Genomic DNA, 21015 nt, shown 5'->3' on the forward strand with positions numbered 1-21015 from the left:
AGTAATGTTAAGTGCAAAGCACTCCTACTACAACTCTTATGCTAATTTTCTTGAACAATACTTGATCCCATTTTTTTTTCTTTTAAATACTAGTTGTAGCAATAAATTCAACAATTTTAACATAAAATTTCCTGTGTGGGATCACTTTATTACAGAATTTAGTTCTTAATGGCATTTGCCTGGTCATAATGTCATACAAACCATTGTTCATTTCTTGGATTAATAGCCCCAGAGAAGATGTACAAGAGACGTTTATCAGATTATTTATCTTTGTCCCTTCGGCAGCTGGAGGGACCTGTTTGCATTTATTTGGCCCCAAGGGCACAGATTCAGGAGATGCTGGCCATGGCCTGGAGCACATCTGAGGTTCCCTGGGACTTCCCCTACTCCTGCCCTGCTCTAGCTTCCCTCCCTGTGTATGTTGTGGGTGCCCACTGCCACTGAGCTGGGAGGAGGTAAAAAATAATTCCGCAAAGAGACGGGGCAAAACACAAAACAAGTGGCAGAAGTGTGCTGCCTCGGGGGAAATTATGCCCTAAGTCAGGTTAGGAATTTCTGTCTTCTGAATGGTTTCTGTGTGGAAATCTGTGATGCAAACCAGTGTGACCCCACTGGGAGTGCCTTAGGATCAGAGTGGCTGTTTGTGTGTCGTGAAGCTCATTAGGAGCATCTCTTGCCTCTGCAAGCAGAAAAAAAAAAATCACCTATTTTCCTAATATAAATGGATGGCTAGGAAAGAGTAATGCTCATCTATTGTAAGCCTCACTACGTTGTATTGGGTTCTACATTCGATGCATGCCCTGGCTGTGCTGTAAAATCCATTTTCTCAAAAGCCAAAGACTTCCAGAAAGCTTACAGTAAGCTTCAGCGTGACTTTTACTTGGTAGCAAAAGCTGCTCAGGGATGTCTGGTGCACTGCATGTGCTGCGCCCTGCTGCGTTCACCTCCCGTGACACCGCAGCTCTTTGTAGGGCCACACAATAAACCACGGCAGGAATTAGGCCAGGTGAGAGCCCTGTGCTGGCTTTGCCTCTGAAAAACACAAGCCAAAAGTCACCCCAACTCCCATACAAGCTTTTGGCAGATGAGAAAGAAGTTCAGGAAGAGAGGTAGTTTTGCCAGACAGCTGGCATCTGAGGAGAACTTAGCTGAAGAGAGGAAATCACTGCTGGTGCCCTTAAAAAGTGACAGTGGCAGCATGGAAAAGAAATATGGAAACAGAAATTAAAAATGTGAATTTAACTAAAATTAAAAAGAGAGTCGTAAGTTAATTTAAAAGGCTGCAGAATATTCTGTCATGGACTGAGCTGACTGATAGCGAGTATGTACCTGTAGTCTAGCATCCAGTTATGCTGCTTTTTAATCTTTTTCAAGTTCATACAATTTTTAGAAATCAGATGGGTGGGTTTGTTTTAGCCAGCTTCACACCCTTGTTTAGCTGTAGTTCAAGCTGTAGTTTCATGTAAATGTCAAACTTGAAATGCAGACTTGACACAAGCCCTTTAAAATTGCAGGCATTAAGAACAGGCTCTGAGAAACGGAGCCAATACACAGAGCAGAATTAATTGAGAATATACTTTCAAAAATACAGGGAGTGACCTTCAGAAGCTTGTGGGGCTGTCAGCTGGCTTGTTCTGCCTGTTGTGATTTTGGTGGTGAGGCTGATGGTTTGAGGACTTTTTTCCCAAGCCTTGAGGATAAGTTAGGCGCTGCGGGGAAGGCAATTCCTACGTGGCAGATATGGAGGGTGCAGGATGAGCACTTAGTTGGGCACACAGGTGACTGGGAAAGGCTGGAAGGAGGGTACCCGAGCGTTTTCTGCTACGTTCACTTCAATCCTAATTTTGTAAAGGTCCCTGCCTCTTTTACAGTGAGTTTGCTTTCCTGTACAACTGAAGCAGACGAGGGAGATGGTACCAGCATCTTTTATTATCTGTGCTCCCAGTTGATAATGCAAAAGGCAGAGCTGGCAACATAACTGAAGAACCAAAGGCCTTGCCCCTTTTCCTACGTGTGCAGCAGGCCACATGTTTACACGGAGGGGGAGAGCGCGGCAGCATCACCGGCTGGGTGGAAAAGCCCCTGCCTCAGCAATTGCAGCCCCGCTGACCTCTGCCACCGCTGGAGGGAGGATATTCACTCCTTCCAGCCAGCTTTCAGCTGTGAAAATGAGGTTACAGTTCTACCCGCTCTCGTATCCTAAGAATGTGGCATGGCTGCGGATGCTGCGGGTTTACCCGTGGAAGTACATGTGCTAAAGCACGTCGAGCCCAGATTTTTCCACACGTTGGGAGGATTATTTTAGGAGAAACACAGGTGCACACACCCACTTACTTGGGAAAAAAAATAGGCCATGCTATTTGACATTTTAAATAATAAAAATAAAACTTGGAGATGCGATTGCTGAACCAGCCTGATCAGCCTGAACCTGCTGGCTGCTTTTATCAACTGGCATAGAGCATTCTCCGTGAGCAATGGCTTAGTATTCAGAGCTCACTTTGAATCCAAAAGCACCCCTAGAGATATTCCTGATGTCTAAAACCGGAACAGAGTTATGAATAACATTGTAGCATTGCTGAGGGCTACACAGCACAATAGTAGAGGATTTGCTGCTTAATCCGGGGGATTGCCACCTTTGTGAAGGGCAGGCAGCTGCTCCCCACCTTGTGTCCCAACACAGAGATTTCATCTGGCTGCTAGATGGGCACAGCAGAGACTTGTTGGGGGCAGCAACACGACCTGTGCTTGATCAGCTGCGACAAGGGGGCTTCAGGTGGGACCGCGGGTAACTTCCATGCATGCTGAAAAGTTGGGGTGTTCGCTGTGCTCCGATGGTCAGCTGGCCCTCCTTGGGTGAGGAGAGAAGGTGGCTTCATTTTGGGATTCACAGTGTTTGACTCTGTATGAAGTCTTTTTCACTGCCGGTTGTGTTGGAAACAGTTGATACTGGTCACTGCTGGGTAAGGGAGGTACCGAGAGAGCTTGATACTATCATTATTCATTCTCATTTGGGTGAAAAAAACACCCTGTAAGCTTACCCTGAATGCTGCCGAATGCCATTTCAAGTGCTATGAAAGGAGTGTTATGTTTCCTTATCTGAAGGCTGCTGTAAACTTCCCAGCGTCATTAATACAAGAAAAGCAAATGGCAGCAAGTGACATTTCAGAAGCACAGCGGCAGTAATGAGTGCTTAGCCAGAAACGGCACATACCTCACCTAAGTAACGCTTTCCCGTCTATCAGAAGATCCCGTCCCTGTCAGCTAGCAGTAAGACATTCCTGGGGGTGGAGTGAGAGTGAATTTATCTTGGGAGTGAGCAGGTTTTGCTTTGCTAAGCTAGCTGGTTTGCTCAATTCAGGAATTTTCCATTCACCTCTGTTATCCACCAGCACAGAAATCCCAACAAATGTAATTAGGGCTACTTACCTTAATTAGTTAAAGGTTATCTGCAGCTCACCTGTCCTTCTGCGAGCTCTCCTCTGTCATCTTGACTGCTCGGGTGAACCGTTTCTCCAAAAACTGCTGCTTTGGAGGTATGCTTTCAAAATACGTTGCGTGAGGGACTGCTCCTGCTCCTTGGGGAAGGCAGCTGCAAGGTAGAGCTGGTGTTACACAGAGAAGTGCTATTTGATTCAAAGCTGCACTATGTGGTTTTTGTAGTTTTTTTGACAGATTATTCATCAGTTCAGTAGTCCGAAATATTGGGGGGGGGGTGACTGTATTGAAATTCCGGCAAGAATGCGTGGTGTGGCCTGGGGAGGTAGTCACGGGTATCTCCATGCTTGCTGCCTTTTCCTTTCCAGTGTTTGCTGCTTCCACCAGTTTAGCCCACAAGTTTTAGTCTAACCGTATTGAAATACTTATTAAAATTTTGTGCTCTGTTTCATGTTGAATGCAGCACAGACTGTTAATGTGAATGCAGACTGCAGGTTCACAGAGATCTGGAGGCAGCTCAGCCATCCTAGCTTGAAATAACAGCTGAAAAACATCCTTTTTAAAGTGAAGATACGCATTAGCCAACATCCAAAATCAGTTGTTAGTTCCCGTGATTGCTAGTTAGAACATGCCAAAATTGTCAGCCCTCTGTTAAGGAGATATGTGAGAATTACTCAGGCAATGGTACATTAGAAGCCTGTAGATCGAGCTCTGTTAAGTCATCAAACCCCTTCTGTTGAAGGTGAAAAAAGGAAATAGAGATTCAGGCTCTTAATTCCTTACAAATAAAAATGCCTGTTCTCTAAATCAGCAGAGGGATCCGAGTAGCTGCAGCTGCCGAGCACGTCTGATAATTTGCATTCCCCACCTCCTGCCCTTATTGCAGAATTAAATTGGTCCCTCATTAACATGGCAGTGTTTGTTGTTACACTGCGCGCTCTCTCCCCTGTGCATACATGACTATTCAAATGTAATCTCAGGCCGTGCTCAGAGCCTCTGAGCGATTGCCAGCGAGGCGGGGGCACTGTGGGAAGTTATTTTCTTTACCTCTCACAACAGGTGCCTTTGTCAGTGCGCCGCGTAGGCACCCGTGCTCCTGCCTGGGCGAGCCGAGGAGCAGCGCCTTGGAGCATTACGCTTTTAACTTCTCCTACAAAAACAGAAAAAAAAAACAAAACACCACACAAGGTGATGAAGCCAAAGAGGAAGCGGTCATTTAAAGTACTTCTGAAAACATGAGCAGATTTTAGCATATCAGGTATGATTTTTTTTTATAGGTGACACAAAGAGCAAACCTCTGAGCTGGATGTTGCTTCAGGATCTGAATCTGAAGTGTCCCTGCTGCGGGAAATAATTGGAAAAACTCTGTAAGCCTTTGAAGAAGGATAAAGATTTAAAAAAAAAATATAGAGGCATTTCAAGGAAAAAATACCTTTCTTCGTCCTGCAAGGGTTAAGCATGATCAGAAGCTGCTTTAGACTCCAGGATTTAACCTCAAGTACTGCATTTTTGTTTGCTATAAGCCTATTAGAATTCTCTCTGTTTCCTAGCAATAACATGTAATTTCTCCCCCTATTTAAGTGAAATACATGTTGAGTTTTTAATCCTGAATGCTACAGCTGTTGCTCAAATTTCCTATTCAAATGCAAATAGCACCTGGTTCTACTTAGACATCCATGTAATCTTTGACAAGGATACTTCAAGAGCACGGGAAAAAGAGAGCAGTGAGGTGCGTCTTGCCCTGCTAGCTCTGGAAAGCAAGAGCTTAAACATCTGCTACTGGCAAGTTGAACTGGATACTTCTACCAGGTTTGCAGCACCCAGCACATACTCTATTTTGGGACAAATGCACATCTGAAGTGATTTATGCTTCTCGAGCAGGTACAATTTTTTATATATATATTTTTTTCCAGGAAGAACAAAAGGCTTCCAGAGAGGAGAATGTAGCAGAGGAATCTAAGCAAAAGTGCTGGCTTAGTTAGAAGTTTTACCTTGCCAAAGTATCCTGAGAAGAGTTTCTGCTGGGGATGTGTGTTTGTTTTGTTTTCCAAACTATTTATTATTTTCTAGATTTTCATTTATAGCTTTGAGAATATTGATTTTTAATTTTTTTTCCACATTTTTTTCCTCACACTAGCTTTTTCTCTCTGTCAGATGTTATGATAAGTGAACTGGCAAGTCAGAAGTAATTTGAAAGACAACTTTGCTGCTTAGGGCTCTGAGACAAGATAGCATATTGCTTAACTGAAAGCAAAGCAGTCCTGGATTCAGGTTAAAAACCTTCTGCTGTGAACATTTTCAATTGGATAAATTGATTTTATTTCAATTGTGGAGGTTCAAGCTGATTCAAGGAAGATTTTACGCATTTCATTTGCGCTTTGCACGACTGTTTTACTGTGTTATGAATGGAAACTGAAGGACTCTTTTGTGGGGGGGTTGTGACTTGAGACCGTCATCTTCCTGCGAAAAGCAAGGAACCAAGTGGCACAAAACACAGTTCAGCTCTGCCTACAAGAGAAGGTGAATGTTTCTTAAGAGTTTCAAAGGAGAGATTTAGAAACTCATGGAAATCTCCAGGGAACGTTTGAAAGAAATCATCATAACACTGTTCTCTGTGAACTTACAAACAAGCCAAAAGAACTAACTCCCTGGGAAGCAAACCTCTGCTGAACAAGAATATCAGCTTTCTCTGGAGGAAAGCTAGATATAAAGAAAAAACTATCACTACCAAGTTTGAGAACAACAGAAGGGATTCCAGTTCTGCTGCCAAGTGCTGGTGGATCATTTCTTGATTAATTCTGATCTGGTTTGGCTACTGCTTTTTCACCTGCAGCCTAATACTGGAACTTAAACTACTTGCTGGGATTTTTTCAAACTTCAGGAGATGTTTTTGCAAGTGGGCTGTTGAGAATATGAGCAGGTGTTTCATATGTGCTTCCTGTAATAATAAAAGGCACCCTCGAGAGGGAAGCCTGTGTGAGAGCTGGTTTGCTAGGTCATATTTTCTCTTGTGACACTCCTTCCTCGTTAGCTTCTTCAGGTGGGTGTGAACAACTGACAAAGAACTGAGCCAAGGTTCAGGCTCGGATCGTGAACCTGCTCTCGCTGCTAACGGCAGCTTGCCGGCAAAATGATGGAAGAGATCTCCATAATGGTGGCTTACGATGCCCATGTTTTTAGCCAGCTGTGTGATGAAGACTTTCTAGCCAATCTGGTGGCAGTCAGCAAACCCAAATCTGTGGTAGGTGTTCCTCTTGCTCCTTTGTCAGTAGTGCTTAAGGTTATACTCTTTACAGTGGTTCAGTTCTTCTGCTGAAAACTATGTATTATTTATCTATTTTTTCTCTTTTATTACCTTTTCAGCAATTTACTTTTATCAACAAAATTAAAATTAACCCTTTATTTCAGTGGAGATAAGATTATTAAAATAATAACTTTCTGGGTTGCTAAGTTTAGAAGAGGACAACCTGCTTAGTAGCAAAATAATTGAAGTAATATTTTGGAAATCCTACTGAAATAAACTGAACTCTTCCAACAGTGGAATTGGCACTAAATGCTGTAAGCTCTTCCTGTGTCTGAACATGTCAGTTAAAGATTCAGGCCTGGGATCAGTGATATAGGTCACCCTCAGTCACTGAGTCTCTGAGGATGATTTAACACTTTTCTATGATCTTCTGAAATCAACTTAAGTACCTGTAGGAACTTCTTAGTCAAATTGTCTCTTGCTTTTTTGATAAGTAGCATATTTGTGTAAGTTACATGCAGTGTGAGCATCTGCTGCCCCCATGGAGATCCCAGCTCTTCTAGGGAGCTGCACTGAAGTCGCTGGTTTGAACTCTGAAATTTGGTGCCAAAATTCATCTTTGGTCTCAAATCGTACAGCTGAGCCCCTGTGTGAGTCAATCAACCCAGAATGAGTTGAAAGAAGACTTTGAAAATATATGAATGTCTAGATGTGGAGCCTAGCTTGAAAGCAGATACTGTTCAAATTTCACTGTGAATACAAATCAGGCTAATTATTTAGCAATCCAATTAAGCATTTGTGTTTGCAGATTTTGGTCTGTGAATGTATCCACGCACTAAGCACATCCTAAAGCTACCTGAGGTGGTTTGTTAAACTGCAACAAAGGAGGTGCTCTCAGAAGAGAATAATTTGGCTTTCTTGCCACACTGTGTAAAACCTTCCTACGTGTATTTCCTGCTTGGGTTTTTCTGCCTGTGCACAAATTCATCTTCTGCATCTCCCCCAGACCCTCACACCTGAATGAGGGTTTGCCCGGTCCCTTTGGTTGGGATGCCCTTCGCTGTCTCACCCGGACGTGAGGTGTGCTGGAGCAGCTGGCTATCAGTATGTAGCTAATCAGCATGGCAATCCAGACAAGCTGTGTACTTCCACGTGCCTTGGTTAGAGACCAGGCTCCATATAGCTTTTATCTTAGCCAGTGTACCAGGGGCTGCCTGCTGTGCTGGGGTCTCCCGGGTGAGCTGGCATGCTGCTGTGCTCTGGGGCTAACCCTAGTTGGTTAGATAAGAATCCGTGCGGTAAGGAAGCACGTCATGGGTGGCTTACCCGATAATTTAGACCTTTGAAAAGTGCTGCTTAGATGGCTTCAGTGGTGGCCTCTGTGCTCTATGGCTTCAGAGAAGAAACAAAGGATGCTGCCTTATGGACCTGGCTCGGGGTGCGTGGATTGCCCTGGGTCAGGAGCACCACGTAACAGCTCCTCCAGGTGCTTGCCCTGCTGAAGAGGCGATGAAATAACTTTTTTATTTTAGTGATTTCTCAGTGAAGTAACTGCTTACCTCCTAGCAAACAAATATTACGAGAGGAAAAAGTATCATTATTAATGTTTTTGATAAGATATGAGTGGTTGACTTTCCTGCAAGTGTGTGTTCATAGCAGCTCTGTTGCTCCCCTGAATTAAGGAGCATTAACATATTTCAGTGCATTATGCTGCCAGTTACTAAGTGAAGGTGGTTGTTTTTTTTTTTTCCGGATTTACATAGGAAATATTCGGTCTTTAAAATTGTTTTTGAAATGTTTAAGATATGCTAACAGTGGTGCAGTCAACCTAAGTAGGTTTAAGATGAAGCTCAACAAAATGGTGATAGGATTAAAGGATGCGTGGGAGCCTGTGCTACTATGGCATGACTCAGAAAGTTTCTTTCGGTTCTCTGTTGCTACGTTTAATCATGGGACAAGTGGGGATATGTTGGGGCAAATCCTACTGACTCTATCCTGGTCGCTTTACCAGTCTGCACCAAAGTATGTGCTGTCCGTAAAGCAAGGTTCTGCAGAACGAATTTGCAGAGTTTTCCTTTATTCTGAGAGTTTGTTACCATCATGGGTGTTTTTGTACCTGGGAATTCATCTGTTTGTTTGCAAAATCAAGGCTTGGCTATTTTTCAAGGTGTTTCTAGTATGCTTTTCTGGCTGCAGAGAAAAGTTAAAATATGATTCCAGTCGTATTTCCAAATGGAAAAAGGGAGCATTTCGGTGGAACATGTAGCAGTGCTTTTAGTGTTGCTTTCATGCAATACCAGACAAGTTAGTGGGAGTACTTGCTCTCTGTAAGAAACCTCGTACAGTACCAGCAGGTATTTGCTGTGTGTTTCAATGGCAATTAACTCCGGCTGGTATTAATTCAATTTCAGTGTTTTGGGGGAATAATGAAAAATAATTTAAAATAGAGGATGCCATAAAGGTAGGTGATCTGAGATAAAGTTTTGTTAGATGTGCCCCAAAGCAACACTGCATGACAGCAGTCCTGTAAGGTATCTTTTCATAAACCTAGTCCTGTTGCAGCATGACCATGGCACCTGGGGTATTTGCTCTGTAGTCTTGCTTCTCTGCCGGTTTGCATCTTAGGTAATCACTTGCACCTGTGCAAAAGGATTTTGCACTGTTAACCATCATGATATGGTCTCGAGGAGGGGCAGCTGGCTATAGCGAGAAAGAAGCACACAGAACCAGACAAATAGTGTCAGTAAGTGTGGGATCAGGATAACCTTCCTTTAGTTTGCTATGTCCTTGAGGGAACATTTCTTTATGTTATTCCGAGGCTACATTGCACAGAAGTGCAAAGAAGCATGTAAGTTGACTGCTGTGTTACTTTGTGCAAGAACCGAGTAGCTTTCCTCTAGGGAATTTAAATTCTCAACTTATCTGCAGAAAACTTGGATCCGAGGAGTTACAAATGTGCTGTGCTAAGTGGTATAATCCTCTTAATCCAGGGTTGAAGGACATTCTTCTGGAAAGCTTCGTTGTATTCTCATTTGCCTGCCTGCCTTGCCCCTCTGTTTAGGGGGATTATCAGGCATTTTACAGAAATCCTTTGTGGTTAGACACCAGCAGACCCTGCCACAATGATTTCTCTGTTTCCCATAGAGGCGGTGGAGGCAAACTGAGGAGGTGAGAGGGGACAGGTTCATGGCACAGCGGGTGGAGAGCTGAGGGTCAATGCCCAGGGTGCAGGGGTCTGTGGCCGGACCACTGGCACCTGGCTAAAAGTTGGTTTTGGGGTTGCCAGTGGGCTCAATGCTGAGGGTTGGTGCTGTTTAACATCTTCAGGCCTAGCCACTAACAGAGGACGAGCCTTCATTTTCAGCTGGCAGAAACTTGGTTTTCAGGTGGCAGAACCACAAGGGTGCATCTCAAGTACTGAAACCCATCGAGAGCTGCTGACAGAAAGGGATATTCCCAACCGGAGCGAGTTCGGCAGGGGGCTACAGACTCTTCTCAGAGATTCACAATGAAAATGCAAGAGGAATGGTCATGATTGGCAGCAAAGCAAATTCTGGTTTAATATAAGGGAAAGCAATTCTGCTGGGGGAGCCCCCAGCATCTCCACCCTTAGAGGCTCAATAATTGAGCTCATGCTAGAAGCTTTCAATGACTGAAGCTTTCAATAATTCAAGCTAGTCCTGCCTAAGCAGGAGGCTGGACCACGTGCCCAGTGGAAAGCCCTTCCAATCTCCGTTTGTCTGTGAGTTTGTAATTCTGTCGTCTCCTGTGGGGTCTCACAGTTAGGAGGAGCTGCCAGCACATGAGAACCACATTTCTGTGGGTGGTATTATCCCCAGCTTGCTGCTGTTGCTGCTGCCAAAAGAAGAAAAAGAGTTTGGGTGGTCACTGTTACTAGGACTGGCTCTTTCCAGCAGATTTAATCCTCATCTGTGCCTTTCCCATTATCCTTCCTTTCTCTTTTCCCTTCCCAAAAGAAGCAGAGATCCAGCTTTCAGGAGCTCTCTAGGAGCTCTCATCTCTGCCCCTGCTCCTCCATAGGGCAGGGTCAGATTCTGCCCTAATCCTCTCGCTTTTTCTTTGGAGAAGCATAATTTTTCTTATATATATATATATAATAAGAAATACAATAACAGTTTGTTATAATCAGGTAATCCCAGAAGAAAAAAAAGAAACATCTAATCATTTTTGTCTTTCCCTTCTCTTCATCGTTCAAGTCCCTTGTCCTCTATGATAGCAGCACTCAGCTATGTTCCCTTTAAAAATCTGAAGATTTTTTAAACTTTCGTGTGTTTCACTCATAACCTGTCACCCTTGTTGTTTCTATATCTTTGATGCAGTTTCTTCTACCAGTACAAATCTTCAGTCTCCCAAAAAGTCAAATGAGGCTTGTTTATGTGAAGTAATAAAGACAACGAATATCATCTGAATTTTTATTTATAAAATAATACATACAACCTATTATGCTTTAGGGCGTCAGCTCTCCAATGTTATCTTCTTCCACTGAAGCTCATCAGGATTTGAAATAGGTAAAGAAACTGCTCGTGTGAAGCTGATGAAATGGGCAGTAGTGTCAGCCTGTGGTTTGCTTGGTAACTCTTACTTCAGATTTGACAGTGTGACTAACAAACATTAGTTGGCTAGCAACTTTTTTTCTCATCAAGACTTGATTGACACATTTGGATGCTAAAACTAAGCACATTTAAAATAAAATGCCTTGTTTCCGGTGTTTTAAACTTTAAAATTCCAGCATAATTAGGAAAACGGGCACAGCTTCCACAGCGACAGCGTGAAACACCTGTATGTGAAATCCTTTCAGGCCAGAGAGGCATTAACCTCCCTGCAATGGGGAAGCTCCTGGTCCTTTCTGCTGCTAATAACACAGCCTTAATTATGGAGCAGGCACTTGTCTGATAACACTCAAAGTGCATGTTTAATGTACATAAATCCAGCCCCAAATGTGCGTCTTATAAACAGTGGAGCAGCGTATGTTTTACGGCACGGTACTGTGCAGCTGGCGTGTAGTTTGACTCTTCTTCCTGCCTAGCTGACCTTCTTCACTCATTAAACATGAAAATGAGTAACTGGTACTGAAATACCTCGGGCTGCTTGTTTTTATATTGCATCCCATTTGCTTTCTGCCATCCTGGACCTCCAGCTTGTGGCACCAAAATGTCTTGGCAGCAGTGCGTTACTGCTGCAGGGCAGAAGTGGACAGAGGCGAAGCTGCAGCCCTTGGTGCAGGGGCAGAAAGCAGCCAGCTCCCTGCTGTGCTGCTGGCTGGCAGCTCTGCTGGGTCCCTGCTTGTTCCTCTGAGGGTTCCTCTTCCTAGCCACGTGTCATCTGCAGATTTCATCAACAGGATTGGATTTTTCACTTCCTGGTCACTGATGTAACATCTAACAGAGCCGGATCTTTACGAGTCCCAGAAGAAACACTTTTGAATATCATTAACCAAACATGAAAAGTGTCACTGAGTAGCAATTGCCTTTGGTAATGGTGTTCTGTTGTTTGTTTGTTTTTGACCCATCTCCTAAGCTTTCAAATTCATGCTATTATATACTCTTCTGTTTGTTTTTTTTTTGGTTGGTTGGTTGGTTTTTTTGTTTTGTTTTTTAAATCTGTCATGTGGTAGTGAACCCAGTGCTAGAAAAGCCCAGTAAAGCTGTAAAGTTACTTTTATTAGAGGAAAAAAAAAAACAGAACGGTATCTCCACTTCACAAAATCACATTGATGTGGAACTGGCCACGTTCCTGTGCCAATTATCAGCTGGATCCTTATCAGTTTATCAGAGCTGGGGTGTGTGGTTTTCTGGGTTTCAGCTAACCAACTGAAGTGATCCAGGTGATTTGATTTGTGCCTTGCAAATATTGGTAATAACAGAATTCTCTTTTAGTCTAAGTGAATCTCTGCTGTGTTCAAGGATTTACTAAAAATGAACATCAGTGGGCCAGAGACCTCCTCTGCTAGTTCTGTCAGTACTTCTCTACTGCCTGAAACTGTACGGCCTGGTTTCCAACAGAGTAATGCTATTTTCTGGACACTTCTGACTCTTCTGTATAATGTTTTTGAGCTCTATTAACATATGTGAACAGCAGAGGAATCCTATTGTTTCCAATATGCTGTAGAATAAATTCTGTGTTGGCCTTCATTAGGCTGAACTTGAAACTTTTTATCTTCTGCTTTTAACGTTTTTTTGTCACTAACTTTGTTCCTGTTCAATAACCTGTATTATTTTCCATTCATGTTTTCTTCATGATTAAATGTGCTGCTTCTTGCTGTCCTCATACAGTAATTGGATCAAGAAGGATTTAATCAAACAATCTTTCTAATAAAGCACTCAAGAGTGGGATATTTCAGTATTTTGGAGCTTCCTCATTTTCTTCTTAGAAATAATTCCAGGAAAATTGATACACGCTTTCTAGGTACTCTAGAAAATCCACCACTGTTACAAGCACATTTGGGAGAAGTGAAATAAGTTTCCAAACATGATCAGTTCACTAAGCCTTTAGGTTCATTGACCTGGAATGTGTTGGGTATCAGTAAAAATGTCTGCAACTGAAGAAGTGTAGGTTGCGAGCTACTTTGTACTAGGCCACATTTCATAATTGAAGTACAGAAGTAAAGTAACAGCTTATCAGAAGTCCTATGTGAGGCAGCATGCAATTTGCTTCTCTCCCCACAGGTGAGATAGGTCAGGTAAGATTGGTACGGCCACTTCAAATCTCTTAGATACAGGAGCTGTCATAAGATGAGAAAGTGAAGTCAGAATAAAGGTTGGAAGCTCCTGAAGTTGAGCCCTCCAGCGTTCTTACCTCACTTCTCACTTCTGTAGGTTGCCATTAATGTAATCCATTGCCACTTACTTAAAGCCATACACAAAACCCAAACTTGTGTGTGCAGTTATAAGAGATGCAGAGTACACATTTATCCATTTTCTGTTAATACCTCCATGAGGTTAATCCAATTTGAAAGGAGTGCTGAAACTAGATAAAAATGAAATTCATCTCTTTATAAAAGCCTAACTTTTTAAGTATTAGAATGTGAATAAAAAGTTCATACAGGTGGATGTATTAGTTAAAATATTCTGTGTTTGTTATCTACAACTGTTGTCACTCTTTGAAACCCGTTCTCGGGAGAATTTGACACATATAACTCCCGACCTTGTCTCTGGATGTACATTCCAGTTTCTCTTACCCTGGTGTTTGCGCTTTCATGCACTGTTGTATGCCCATCTTTGTTTTTCTGCTTCCTTATAGCTGTGTCAATATGAACTTAGCACAAAAAAAAAAAAAAGACCTGGAGTGCTGGTTATGCTGGTCATGTTGTTGTGAAGCTGTAGGCTGTCTTTTGTGCTAAGAAAAATCCCAATGGTTTGATTTCAGAGTAGCATATTAGGTAAGTCAAGGCAGAGTTCAGCATATGCACAAAGCGCTGTGGTTCTGGCAATCCCTGCCAAGTCACAAGGTGCTGCAAGTTGCAGCATTAGGGAGTTTGTTCAGCCTTTACCCCGGGTGCCACAAGAGCGTGTAGGCAACACCAAGCGCACGCAGATGGTTTAGGCTGAGCTGTCAGCACTGTTGAGGCAGCACGGAGTTCAGTTACCCACCAGCTGGGTGCCTGGGTCTTTCCCTGCCAAGAGGAAGGGGAGATGGAAGAGGCAGGCCTGGGACGGAGAGCTCAGAAAGAAAATGGGGCTGTGCTGCTGAGGTGGGGATGGCACCAGAGGGTGAAAAAGGTGGGAGTTAGGTGTTGCTGCTAACGTTATCTGACCTTTTCCACAAAAAGTGGGTGTTTTCGCTTTGTGGGAACTTTTTCTTTTGTAGAGTCCTTTCTTGAGAGGCGGTGGCAGCCTGGGTTTCCAGCTGGCCTTGGCATTGTGGCCATGTGTGGCCTTCAGCCCCTCCTGCCTGACGCATGCCTCCTGCTGCTGCCGGTGCCGAGATGCTGCTGGGCTTCCACCTGCTGGATGGTGAGGTGGTGAGTCCTGGTCCATCAGCAGTGGGTTAACCTAGCAGCGTCTCATGTAGTTGCAATGGATGAGAGCAAGTCTTCTGTGTGGGGGTTTATAGGTTGTGTTTACCACTCACTACGCCCACCTCGTCTCTCTCAGGGCTGGTGAGCAGCGGTGCTGTGCGCTCCCTTCCCCAGAGGTGCTCTCCAGCAGCACTCACAGCCTGTCACCGGGCAGCTGATGCTCTCAGACTCTCCGAGCCTGCCCTGCCTCCAGTGACCTGCTGGCTCCGTGACAAGAGGCTTTGCAGGTCCCATATAGGCTGAAAAATACACAAAATACGGCAAAACCCAAAGCCTCGTTAAAGGCACGGAGGAAACCTCGGCAGATGAAGGACTGTAAAGCTATCAGAGCAGGGCAAGCATTAGTTATCTGCCTAAAATACTGCCATCAGTGAGTGTTCCCAATACCTGGGAAACCGGGCGGTGTCTGACGTGCGTTTTCAAAATGCCTTCATTTATTGTGCTGCTTTAAACAATGAGGTTTTTATTTTGAGGCTTTTAGCGGTGTTTTTTTTATGGGGTTGGGCAAGTAGAAGGAAGGCATGGCTTTTGAGAAGATGTGGTAAAAGTTGTGTTAATTACTGAAAGGGAGGTAAGAGTATTTGATGTAACAGAAATGGCTGCGGAGCCCTGAGTGTAAGTGTATAATGATTCAGCCGTAATAAAGAAGAGGTACGTATTTTCTGCTTGTGGAGTAATGCACTAGAAAGTAATTGCTCTTAATAACCTGGGGGCTTGAATTATTCATAAAAGTAATGAAAGGTGTTCTTAGCATCAAGGACCTCACCACACATCAGAGAAATCTGACTGCGATTTTAAGGACACTTGCAAATGTAAGTGTGACAGCAGTAAGACTTTCTTAATATTGTGACGCAAAACGATTGATGTAAAACAACATTAACAAAATAATCCATGCTCAGAGAGCACCAGCAGGTTCCTCAGCAATGAACACAGCTAGCTCTTGGACATATGGCTTACACTTGCAATCCTCCTGCTCAGGAAGAAGACTTATATATATATATATATATATATATATATATATATTTTAATTTTATTATTATTATTATCATTTTTATTTTTTTTAAACAATCAGCCCTGTGCTGTGCAGGCAGTGTGACAGGAGGCAAGATGGGATGTGATAGTTCAGCAGTGTCCTGTGGACAGCTGGTTGCACCAGCCTCGTGGCAGGCTTCGGGTGCATTCAGCTGAGGGCGTGTAAGCTGCAAGCTGTTGGTTCTGTGGGCTAAATCTGTTCAATGGGACCGGCTTTACAGCCTCGATAATAGCAATATTTTTTACCGGGTTACTGATCAGTTGCTAGCCTCATGTTGGCAGTTTCCCGTAAGTGTGCCAGTAGATAGATCTGTGTTAGCGTCAGGATCTTACAGACGGGGCTGGAAAGGGAACCCAAATACAGTGCAGCTGCTTCCTCTAGCTGGGGAGAGGTTGTTTCTTTGTGAAGTCACGCAAGAAAATTCCTGTGGGCTTTTTCCTGATTTTCTGATTCTGTTGTCCCAGGGACACAGGTGAAGACTTCACTTCTCTTCCCAATCCCTTCTGTTTCATTACTGTGATGTGTGAAGAAATGTGTCAAGAAGCCCAGGCCACGGGATTAGATTTTATTCATCCCAGATGTTCAACACTTCATGCCGCCACAGGCTCTCATGTGGCAGTGACAAGGACAAGGGTGATTGAACTGGGAGGGAGTCATGGCAGAAAGTTTGAAAACTGCTGCTCAAGTCACACTTCATCCCTTTCAGAAAAAGTGGGGGGCAGTGCAGAGGGGTGGTAGTGGTATTTTGCACATGAATCCGAGTCATGAGATTTTAGGCACTGCAACGTGAAAAAAACACCTTGGGGCTGGGGGAGAGGAGTGGCTGACATGTCAGCTCTTAGAGTGTACAGGCGACAAACCTGGCACGGTGACCCTCAGTCAGGCAGCGTGCCTTTGAGGTGGGATTTATTGGTGAGCCGCGTGGGCACCACCAGGGAAAGCACTGTTCTAACGGAGAGCGTTTTGTTGCACCACCATGGCATTCCCTTCTCTCCCAAAAGCCAAAATGATTCCACTTGGTTTGTTTTTCAAATTTACTGAATTTCACCATTTTCTCTGTATTGAGACAGGATTTCTCCATGGGCTTTCTAGGGCTGCATGTAGTGTAACATAACAGTCCTCATTTCTTTTCATTGGCGTGGCTTAGGTCTACAGCAAAGAACGATGCACCTCGAAATGGGGGAGAGCTGAGGGTCTGGTTCTGCAGAGTCACCAAGGAGGTGTGTGAGTGTGTGTGTGTATAGACACGTATATACATAGTAAAACCTTTAGCACCAAGTGCTTTATACTGAAAGGTGTAAGAAAGACATATAACATCACACAGAACTCTTATTTTGCAAGGTACAAACCAACAGATAAGGTCTGTGATGGAAAAACTGCTGCTGTTGGTAGAAAACTCTTATGGAGAGCAGGACTTTGTCCCAAATGTCTGGTCAGTGCATCAGTTCCACCACCTACCCACTCCTAGCCCGTGTCCTCAGGATATATCAGGATTTCCATTTAGCTTACGTAGTCTTCTGTGGCAGAGACCTTGTCGTTCGGACATTCTTTAAATTATGTCGGATAATACAAATGACCTGTGTACAGACCTCTTCCATCTAGAACGTTTGGAATATTTTCATCCTTCACAACAGTGCTCCTGTTGACCAGAGCTGATTTAAATGCAAAATGGTTGCTTGCTGACAAAGCAGGTGTAGCTGTTTCCCTTCACCGTGTACATCTCAGTACTAAAGCCCTTATCTATATGAGAGGAAGCAGTTTTTGTCTGTGAGCAGCTAGACATCCGTTGCAAGTATATAAAATAATCAGCCATTTCTAAGCACTGCTTTTAAGCCACTCAGGATGTTGGGTGTGGGTTTTTTGTTGTTTTGTTCTTGCTGAAACATAGTGTTAAAGTGGATAATAAACCCTCCATAGCTCAAAGTGCAAAGGAATTTTTGAATGCTGAAAACTAATTTGGGAATCTGGAGGTGAATATTTTGAAGAATCTCTGCCACAAGGCATAACGTGCTTTTCTGGAGCCTTTTTTTTTTTAATGCAGATTCCCCTGTAGTCCATATATGTGCCTCCAAAACACAAGTACTGCAATGAGTGCCAAAGTACGCTCCGGTGTTCAGAGCCACAGCTTGGGGAATCTGAATTTCTTGTTCTCTTTCCCTGTGTTGCTGGTGGATTGCTGTATAAAGAAGCTTCCCGAATATCTTTCGGCCTCAGCTAACTCTTAACTAAGTTCACTGTACTGTTAACTGAGCCTAACTAAGCAGATCTGTAAACAGAAGGGCCATGGCAGAATAATGTGTTATGCCAGGTTCCACAGGTTTAGATGAATGGAAATACGCTAGAGACTGAAGACTGACAAAAGGATCTGCTTTTGGAAATCATCCAGCGTTGCTGATCATGGCTACTGCCATTTTGAATCACAGCAAATTGTGCGGGTACGCTGTAAGCTTGCAACCTGCCTTTCCTCTTTTTATAAATTTCTATGCGTGTCTCAGCTGCAATTGAGATATTTTAATAGTGGGGTGATGTGAAAGAGTTGAATAAAAATAAAAGTTCAAAGCAAAGCTGATTTGCTTTGCCCCCAGCCAGCATTCAGCCTGGATTTGTGTTATCCTGAAGGCTCTCTTCAGGAGGTCTTACACCTACAGAACTGCCAAAGAGGTCGTGAACAGAAGGAATAAACCTCAACCCTGCAATGAAGGCACACTTAGGTGCGCTGTTTCAGAGCAAGCTGCTTTGCTGATATGAAAAGAGCATCTCTGTAAGTTCTTTTTTACAACTACAGGGTAGTGAGAGATGCTGCTCTGCAGCAGGCAGCCAGACAGGCGCACGTGAAGCAGACGATCTCTCCAGCATAGTGGACCTTTCCAAGGAATTCCAGGCAACATCTCCTTCCTGTCTCTGTAGATGGCAAAGTAACATCTGACATTCAGGGCTCTTACCGTGCTGCTGGCAATGCATGAGCGCGAGCAGAGTAACAGCAGTGCGGACCCACCTTTACCCGCTGCGACGGGACTGCAGGTTTTGTGCTGCAAATTTGCGCAAAGCCAGGCTGCAGTGAGGATAATGCTAGAATCAGATAAGAGGCTTCTTCACAAAAACTTTTTGACCATGTTGCCCTAAACCCAGGGGTGATACAACATTCAATGAGATTTGTGGCTGTGTTTTAGAATGGGGATGTCAGGGTCCTGGCAGTGATACTGCAGCAAGGAGAAACAGTGATGACAGTTGTTCCACTTGCTTCACTGCAGGTTTGAAATCAGCCTGTTATCAGCAAGCCCTTCACTGCACAGTGACAAAAGGAGAGGCGGGAATCCTTCAAACTGTGTTCCAGCTTGTGCATTTTATTTAGGAAAGAGCTGATTTTAATCCCTACATTCATTCTCCATATGAATGCTGCAGAATTTCTTTCTGCAGACAGTGTGAATGGAGTTTTGTGAGAAACTCTGATTTGGCCTTTTTCCTTTCAGACTTCATGCTTGTGGCTAATATTTCATTGGAGATAAAGTTGTTCTGATTGTTTTGCATAATGTCTCTATATGACATCCCACTCATCCCCTTTAAAATCTAATCCAAGAGACAAGTCTGTTGTGTCAACATGTTTCTGTGAGTTTTTTCTTTTTTGTTACTGTATCCTCCCAAAAGAAAAATAAATTGCTTATCTACTTCTGCATCTTATTTCCAGTGCCAGATCTTGCAAGGTGTTTCTTCACACCTTTTGCCAACCATGCTTTGAAGGAAGGATGATACATCTATCCACATCAATGACTGAATAGTAAAGCATCAAGTCAGTTTCTTCATGTATTAAATTTGAGTCTTAATTTGGCTTAATGAAGTGCTGAGCTGGACTATCCTTCCTTGAATCTAATTTGTCTTTTAAATATGAAGTATTAATTAGAGAAAAGTGAGACAGCAACTTCAGATGTGAACAAAGACAATGCATGAAATCTGTTTGGTTTAATTCCACTAATCCACCTTCTGAAGTTCTGTTTAAAGCTTGCCATCTTCACAGGACACACCTCAGAGAACCAAGCATCATGTCAAAATTAGCTTGCTTTTAATACTGTTTTAAACCATCACGTGAAGAAAACTAAGTATGCACAAGTGTAACTGGGATTCCCTCGAGGGGAGCATGTAGCTGTGGTTTTGTGAGAGCCACTTGGAGCCAGTGCTCACTTGCAGAGCGAGGGCTGGACGCTGGTCCTGGGGTGCTGGCCCTGTCCTCTCCGAGCACCATGTGTGCTGGGGAGCGCAGCTTACAGCAGTGGGTAGAGTGGGGCACTGCAGGCTGAGGCACGTGACAGACGGGGAAAAAAGGGAAGTGGGACTGTAGGGTGTCTGTGGCTGCTGTCGGTGCGCACCCTAATCTCCTGTGTTGGTCACCAGCACGTCACATAACCTCATCTTTGAGGGAATGCAAGTCCCTGGCATCACTCCTAAATGCCAAGTGCATATGTAGCCAGGGAAACAGCAGAATTTTGACGACTTCAGAAATGGGAAAGGAAAGCATCACACAGTTTGGGCGCTGGCTGCGTGTCCCCAGTGCGTTTCTCAGAACCAGAAGGTGTGCAGAGAGCTGAATGCTGACTGTACTGGTCGCTTGATGAGACTATGTATTTTTGGAGGCTTTATGCAATGCTAGAAAGCAAGAGAAGGGGGAATGTGGGAAAGATGCTCTGCCCTGTGTGGCACTCTGATGATACTGGAAATTGGAAAACAGGTAATGGGATCTATCTGGATCAGCCTCTGGCTGTCTTCTGCATGTTCAGGAAATCACTTTACATCTCTGCTTCCATTTCCTTGGCTGCCAAATGAACATAATGATAACTACCTCTTCTGAGTGCTCGTGCTTCATTAGAGCAATAAAACATTTCAGAGGAAGGAGTCATAGATGTGTGATTTATTAATCCAGCAAGGTCAGACTGAACTGCCTGTAAACAGCAAAAGAAATTGCAGAATGAGGGAGAGGTCTCTTGGAGCTGAGTGAATGCCGATGCTCGGCACGCTGCCAGTGAGCAAGATTGCCAGAGAAGGTGAAGCAGATCTTTCAAGTCTTGCCTGAACAGGGAGCCAGCTAAAAAACAAGTATTTTTTTCTCACCTGAGGCATATCAGCTCACTGCAGTGACTCCTTGGATGCTCCATGCACCTGTCTATTATTTTTTCCAGAAAGAATTTTTGTTTGTTCATTTCTTCTGCATGGACGTTTTGTTAAGATGCTCTGCGTGGCTTTTTCTGTATGTATGACTAGTTGTGATGTGATTTT

General features: G+C 43.7%; 1 protein-coding gene across 6 annotated transcripts in view; it reads left to right on the forward strand.

Annotated features, from left to right (window-relative positions):
• RABGAP1L (RAB GTPase activating protein 1 like) overlaps positions 1-21015 on the forward strand; it is a 248515-nt gene that overhangs the window by 205304 nt on the left and 22196 nt on the right. The window contains exon 1 of one of the 6 annotated variants that reach the window (XM_032192063.1): positions 6566-6676. The exons of the other annotated variants lie outside the window; for them this stretch is intronic. Within the exon in view, the coding sequence (XP_032047954.1) occupies positions 6566-6676 (111 nt within the window). Of the gene's footprint in view, positions 1-6565; positions 6677-21015 lie in introns of those variants that run through there. 6 annotated transcript variants of the gene reach the window in all.

Source organism: Aythya fuligula, chromosome 8 (genome assembly GCF_009819795.1).
Source record: "Aythya fuligula isolate bAytFul2 chromosome 8, bAytFul2.pri, whole genome shotgun sequence".
Lineage (NCBI taxonomy): Eukaryota > Metazoa > Chordata > Aves > Anseriformes > Anatidae > Aythya > Aythya fuligula.